At 58.2% G+C, this 7189-nt stretch overlaps 1 protein-coding gene across 1 annotated transcript in view; it reads left to right on the top strand.

Moving 5' to 3' along the window:
• Nucleotides 1-7189, top strand: part of MICALL1 (MICAL-like 1) — a gene marked incomplete at its 5' end in the record, with an annotated part of 13243 nt that overhangs the window by 2585 nt on the left and 3469 nt on the right. The window contains 7 exon segments of the mRNA XM_010146797.1: nucleotides 823-908; nucleotides 1646-1821; nucleotides 4132-4703; nucleotides 5212-5271; nucleotides 5442-5487; nucleotides 6255-6640; nucleotides 6969-7189. The exon segment at nucleotides 6969-7189 is cut by the window's right edge and continues 249 nt beyond it. Coding sequence (XP_010145099.1) covers nucleotides 823-908; nucleotides 1646-1821; nucleotides 4132-4703; nucleotides 5212-5271; nucleotides 5442-5487; nucleotides 6255-6640; nucleotides 6969-7189 — 1547 coding nt within the window.

Genomic DNA, 7189 nt, shown 5'->3' with positions numbered 1-7189 from the left:
ATTCCTGCCGCTCAGGTTGGGCCACCCCTGCTGCTCATCAGCCCCCTTTGTGATCTGCTTTAACCCACGGACATGGGAGAAAGCCAGATACCCCACCTGCCTACGGCAGACAATTTTTATCGCATCGGTAGGTGTAAAGCGGCTGGAGGAGAGGGCGAGAGTGCCAGGGTGGAGTGTCTCAAATCAGCTCATCTGTCCTTGCAACTGCAGCCCGAGCTGAGTGCTGCTCTGAGACAGCTCTTCCAGGGCATCCGTCCTGCATGGAGACGAGGGCTCTAGGTCTCTGCTCTGCTCCCTAGCCACAGCTTCACATAAATCCCATGCCCGTGCATTTCTCCAGGGATGTGGCCTCCCATCCAGGGACTCACGCTGGGGATTGGTGTGTGAGTGCCAGCCCTGACAGGCGGGGGATGCCTCGCAGACCTGCTGACAGCCTGGAAGCCCTGGGGCCAGTGGGTCATGACAATGCATCAGCAGCTGCCGGGGGTGCTCTGGGTTTTAAGCATTGCTTAGGGAGTTGCTTACAAGGAAGTCAAGCAGCATTTGATGAATAAATCAAATCACAGTGAGAGGCTGGTGTCCCTGGGCCACGGAAGGGGATCCTCAGCAGGGCCAGGCTCTCTGGCAGCCTCGCAGCTGACCCATTATTAGATTGTGTTTGTCTCTTCCCCCTAAAATAGGCACTGAAGTGTCGGGAGCGGCAAGTCCCGTCCTGTGTCACAAGGCTGGATGATTTTATTTTTTTCCCCTCCCCTTCCCCCACATGGGTGGCGTGAGTCACCGCTCCTCTGGTGCCTGATCCTCCTTGCCTTCTGCCTCCAGCCAGAGTCCCTCCGCCTATGAAGCGCCCAGCTGCTGCCTCCTCACCTCCTCTGCTCTCCCACAAGAAGCCCGTGGCTGCAGTCGAGGCTCCCCCGGCACCACAGGTACCTGATTTCTTCATTCAAAGCCAGCCAGAGACAGCGCTACTGCCTGCGCTGCCAGTGAGGAGTCGGGAGAGAGCCTGTCTCAGCAGGACGGATCTGTGCAGGGAGCTGTGTGTTTTGGGGTAGGAGTGGTGTTTGGGATTTTGGTGTCTTGGAGGACCCACCTGAGGGAGTGGTTTCTCTCTAGGAGTCTGTGGATTGAAATTTGTCCATGAGGCAAGTGGTTGGGGGAGGGGATTGGTACCAGATGTTTCCTTGAGCCACCCAGGGCACAAACACCCTCCTTCCTATGGGAGGATAACCCTGCAGATGAGGAAGGAGCAGGAATATGGGATTAGAAGAGCAGAAAAAGATGCCTCTTGCTTTCTTGGACTTTTATTTCAGGTTTTAGCAGATGTCTGGGATGGCACATTTTCCAAAGTCGGGGGGGTTCCCCTTGCAGGTGCCTGTTGTGTGGGGTTTAGATGACACCCTTCCACACTCTCATTTCAGCCCTGCCTCTAGACAGGGGCAAGGCACCTTTTGGAGTGGCCCCTTCTAATTTGGGAAGAGGCAGCCTGCGGGTGCTGGGCCTTGGGGGCAGCTGTTCCTGTGCATTGTTGGACTCTGAGGTCAGCCCCTGAGCCGTGCCATAAGCACTCAGCCATGGACCTTGCATGGGGAACAGCTGCTCCAGAGGAGCTGTGGGCTGGGGTGTGGCTGGTGGCCCCTGCCCTGAGCTCCTCCCTGTCCTGAGCTCCCGGTGCATTGCGTCCTAGGATGATGCCCCCTTGGAGGCGGCGGAGCAGTCCCAGCGCACCACGCTCAGCAGTACCTGTGCCGCCTGCCAGCAGCACGTCCACCTGGTCCAGCGCTACCTGGCCGAGGGCAAGCTCTACCACCGCCAGTGCTTCAGGTATGTCGTGGCCAGGCGGCACAGCTGCCTGCCCTCAGCACGCTGGAGGGCTGCAGTCCGCCTTCCTGCCTCCGTGTCCTGGGGCAACACGGAGCACTGGTGACAGTGCCCAAAATGATACTGAGGAGGTTCCGTTTTGCCTGCTAGTCCCCTGTCCTGGGGATTTGACTAGCTCCTTGTGTCCCCAACTCCCTGCCTCCCCTGCTTTCTTGTGCTTTCCCAGTTCACTGACTTGGGATCCCAGTTCCTTGTTCTTCTTCCACCTCCATAAACCAGGATGCTCTGCCTCTTTACCACCTGCCTACCCAGAACCCCCAGCATCGCCTTCTGATGAGGTCTGAGTCAGGACATCATCCCACAGAGCTCCTTCCACCTACACTCCACATCCTCAACTGGATACACAGGCTCCCACGCTGCCTGGGGCGGTGCTGAGCTCTCAGGGGAGTGTGTGGAGAGCTGCAGACTGTTACCAAACGGAGGAATGAGGGAGTAGATGTCAGCAGCTCTGCGGTTCCTCCCTGGGTGCAAGTCCTTACCTGCAGCACCTGTGAAGTCATTTTGCTTTGCTTTCTCTGTTCTGATGATGAAGGGATGAGATCCCTCCTGTGGGCCAGAGGGTAAGGGCTGGCAAGTGGGCAGCTGGCATTTGAAGACAGAAACGTTGAGCCACTGGGAAGATACGGGAGGCCTCGCTCACCTGTATAAACAATTCCTGCCAAAGCCAGCTGAGGATGTGTCATAGACACAGAGTCACAGGAAGGGAGCTGGGCTGGGGCCTGTCAAGCTTCCCATCTGCAGTTAGGGCAAAAGCAGGAGCTTTGGGGTGCAGGTGCAGCATTGCTCGTGGACCGGGAATAGGAGAGGTGCCGTGTCTGCCCTGGCACAGTTCATGGCCCTTCAGACTGAGCAGTGAAATCCCTCTAATTTTATCCTGGGTGTTTTGCCTCCTTATGCTTTTCTTGTCTTTTTTTTTTTTTCCTTAAGTGCTAATTCATGGGTGCTGTTTGGTCAGGAATGTCCCGTGGCCATGTTTTTTGTGGGTTCACAGAGATAAAATCAAACCAAACCTCTTTCTCCCTTTGTCCGAACTTGCCACCTCTTCATTTCATCATACCCCTTGTTTCTAGAGCCCCTGTGTCCTCATGCTTCTGCTCTACATTTCAAAGGAAATCCCAGTTGACTGGGCACCCAGAGTAGAACTCCTCACCCAAGTTACCTGCTTGCAGCGTAGGGCAGCCAGTTGCTGTGAGCTCCAGGTATTCGGACAAGAAGAAACAAGCTTGTTATCCATGGGAGTGCTTGATCGGCCCCTTGCCCTCGGCTCTCTTTCATGTCAGCTATCCTCCTCCCTTCCCAGGTGGAAAAGGGCTGACTTGGTTTCCAGTGCTGTGTATTACGCTTGCGCCTGGAGGGCTTCATGAGGAAGGATTCAAAGGCTCAGTTTGGATTATGATCCAAGGAGCTGTGGCACAGAGCAAAGGATGGGGAAGCTATTAGCCTAGTTTCAGCAGGCAAGGCAGAGCGAGTGTAAGAACAGCCCTACTGTGTCATTCCCTGGTCCTTCTAGCCAAATACCCTGGCCCTGGCAGGGGCTGCGGTCGGCACCACGGGGGCGAGCGTGGGACAGGGCTAGGCATATGTGTTGCCTCTCCAGGGTACTCTTCCAGCCTCAGCATAGGGATTTCCCGAGTCGGAAGTGGTGTGGGTTTATTTGATGCTTAGTGTTTGGGGGTTTTTTTGTTTGTTTTATTTTTTCCCCTACAAATGTGTCTGATGGTTCTTGGACCCTTGGCCCCCGTGAGGCAGCCTGTAGCCTCCCTGTGCCGGTTCTGAGCCAGCTGCTCCCAAACCAGCTGCTCCCTAATGCCAGCTGATACTCCCTGCTTCATGTCTGCAAGCAGCCGATCCCTCTCCCCCTCTCAGGGCCACCTGTGATCTCGTAGCTCTCTTTCCTGTCCCCCACCAGCTGCATCTTTTCCAGGAAAACTGTGGGTTTCTACTTTTCCAGGTCTGCAAACCATGCTGTATCCCAATACCAACTGTTGCCCTTCCACATCTATTAAATCCTTTCCGTGCTGAAGGAGGAACCCAAATGCCTGCGGTATTCGAGTTGTGAACTCTCCGTGGGTTCATACAGCGGTGTGGTGACGTTTCTCTGTTCCTCTCCTTTCCCAGATGACTTCCCCATGACCACGCTAGGATTCAGTAGCAGGGGTGGGAACTAACTCCATGGCCCTGATCTCCCAGGTGTGTTGTCTTGAGGGCAGGACGGTGACCCCATCTCACGGGCCTCTCTCTTCTCCTTGGCAGGTGTAAGGAGTGCTCCAGCACGCTGCTCCCGGGGTCGTACAGGCCTGGGCCAGAGACAGGGACGCTTGTCTGCACGCAGCATCGTGGTAAATTGGCCGGGAGTGGGAAGGCGGAAAGAAGGCCCAGCCCAGACCGACGGTCGCCAGAGCTGAGAACTGAAACTGGGGCTGGCAGCATGGGCGAGGACGCCCTCCCCGCGGCAGCAGAAGTGGGGAGGGACGATGGTGAATCCCTGGAGAGTGTGGCAGAGACCCACGTGCCTGCAGAGGGGCCAGCAGAGAAGGACAGCATGCCCAGCAAAGCAGAGACAGCTGCGCCCCTCGCCAATGCAGACAGCGGAGCACCCATCTCCCAAACTCCCCCCAGACCTCCCCTTCCCAGCAAACCCACGGTGCTCACCCAGGACAAAGCCAGCTCCCTGGACGGCCGTCTCAGAGACGGGCGGCCCACCCCTGCCCCAAGGAGGGCCACCGACGCGTCAGCCCTCTCCCCTCCCGCCTCTCACCCTGTCCCCCGGCCCCGCTCTGCTCTCCAGGGCGAGGGCGGCGAGTGCGGGCCTGGCGTGATGAACGGTAAGAGAGTGCGGTGGTAGCAGGGGTTAGCCTCCACGGTAGCCGAGGTGGTTGGCTGCAGGTCAGATTAGCTTTGCTCCTCCTCTGCAGCTTGAGACTCTTCTGCCTCCAAATAAACCTCGGGATCACGCTCCAAGCCTTCAGCTACCAGCCACCCCCGTAGCGGGTTGCTAGGTGTCATGCCTGCCTTCTCCCTTGTATTTCTCCAGAGCTCTCGGGGTGCTGGCAGCATGGGGGGAGGTGGCAGTGCTAGAGCAGTTCATGTGTGGGGCAGAGGGGCAGGTCAGTCCTCCCGGTGCAGCTACAGGGGTGGGGAGTAAAAGGGAAAGGGGATGTTTGGGGTTAACTGACTGTTCCAATTGTGGGAGAGATGCCGTGAGGTCTTCAGAGAGTGGGAATAGCCAGCTTCCCACAGGGAGATGCCAAAGAGGTGCCTTCTGTTGATTTAATCTCTTTCTTCATGTGCTTTTGGTGTTGTGACAGTCTGACCCTGTGTCTTTCTAGGTAGGGTACCTGAACCCAGCCCCCCCATCCCAAAACCCCGAGGGATACCCTGCTCCTCCGATCGGTACGTCCTTCTGTTCGCAGGTCACCCGCAAACCCCACAGCGCGGCAGCACTGCGGGGGTGGCTCAGTTGTGCTCTCCTCTCCCACCTCCCTCGACCTCTGCTCTCGGCAGGGTGTAGGCTGTGACCCCTGACGGGTGCCAGGCTGACAGGGATTGTCCGTGCCCCCCAGGGCCTTTGTCTTTTAGGGTTTGTCAAGAGTTTGAGGGCTCAGAAGGGCGTTTCTGTGGCACATGGCAAGTGCCTTCTGAAATGGCCCTGCTGGTGGGTGCTGAAAGGGGGGGACGCTTGTCTGCCTGTGGAGGGTTTGTGAGTGCTCGGCTGCGACCTTTGTATGCCCTGGGCTCTTACCCCGGAGCCTGCTGGTGTCGGTTCCTTCTTGCCTGCTCTTGGGACAGAGGTTGCACAAGCACCCCGCGTTCGCACCAGCCAAGGAGCGGGTGCCTGTGGCTGACGAGCAGTGATTCCCTGCGCTGTGGTTTTGGGCTTGCCGCAGGCTGTGCCTCCAGAGGGGCTTTCTGCCGCAGGAGTTAGCGAGGAGGCGTCCGTCCCTGGGACGCTTGGACGGCCCTCTCGAGCATAGGAAGGAAGCATGACCGCGGAGGGCAGGTATCTGGTCTCGACTCCCCCTCCATGCACTGCCTGGGGAGCAGAGCTGGGTGTAGGAATGGTTGTGGGGAGGGAGGAAGGGCTGTGCCCATAAACCTCAGCCTTTACCACTGCGTAACAGATGGAAGCTGTAATGTTCTGGGCCCAGTGGGCGAGTCAGGCAGGCTGTGATCCCCTCAGGGCCATGGGTTTGCCCCCAGCCAACGAGACGCTTTGTGCCTGGGGAAGGCTAGAGCCACCCTTGGATGAGAAAGCTGCCTCTGCATGGGACATGTCCTGCTCCATCGCTCCTTTCCCCTGAGGGCTAAGTCCCTCTCCTGTGCTCACCTTCCTGGCTTGTCTCTGCTCCCTGCCACCTCTGTCTCTCTCCTCCCAGTTCTGGAGCTGCTGCGAGAGCCAAGGACCCGCCCTGGATGGCCTTAGTGCAAGGAGAGCCCAAGAAGAAGCCTGCTCCCCCTCCTCCCCCAGGCAGCGGCCACGAGACTCCGAGCAGGACTTCAGAGGAGGAGGATGGGGAAGAGGTGGGGAAAGCCCGGAATGAGGAGAGCAGGTCTGACACCACAGAGCCCAAACCATACAACCCCTTTGAGGATGAGAATGAGGAGGAAGAGGAGAGTGCTGCTGCCCAGAAGAGTACCCCTGAGCAGGAGCAGAATGAGACTGCTGCCAAGCCTCTTCACCCCTGGTACGGCATCACTCCCACCAGCAGCCCCAAGGTGAAGAAGCGGCCAGCTCCGCGAGCTCCCAGTGCTTCCCCACTAGGTGAGCTTCTCCCCACCTCCGTAGCTCTCCTCTGCACACCCTGCACAGCCCCTTGGAGGCTCCCCCTTCCCAGGGCGTCTCTGCATCACCCTGGCCAGGCCTTTAAGCAGTGATGGTTGTGCTGGGACTTGTTAGCCATGTCCCTTCTACCCGCGGGAGCACAGCACTGGCAGGCAGGACCCTTTTCTCTGGAGGGTCCCATCTGTCCTCTCTGCAGAGACACAGACGCTGGTTCCCTTTGCACTCGTGACCACCCCCAGTACATACCACTCTCCCCTTCCCTCCTGTGCCCCCTCGCCCCTTCCTGAGCTCTCCCTTTGCTTTGCAGCCCATCACCCCATCTCCAGGCTGTCCCACTCGGAGCCATCATCCTCCACCCCATCTCCAGCCCTCAGCCTTGAGAGCATCAACTCTGAGAGTTCAGCCAAGGTGCTGGGTGACGCCGATGAGGTCTCGGTGCCTAAAAGCTCCTCCGAGCCCACTGTCCACACGCCGACAGCCACCAAGACCTCTAGCACTGACACGCCACTGGCCAGCGTCTCCCCCGGC

Source organism: Eurypyga helias, unplaced genomic scaffold (assembly GCF_000690775.1).
Source record: "Eurypyga helias isolate BGI_N326 unplaced genomic scaffold, ASM69077v1 scaffold20602, whole genome shotgun sequence".
Lineage (NCBI taxonomy): Eukaryota > Metazoa > Chordata > Aves > Eurypygiformes > Eurypygidae > Eurypyga > Eurypyga helias.
This window is presented reverse-complemented; position numbering and strand designations above follow the sequence as displayed.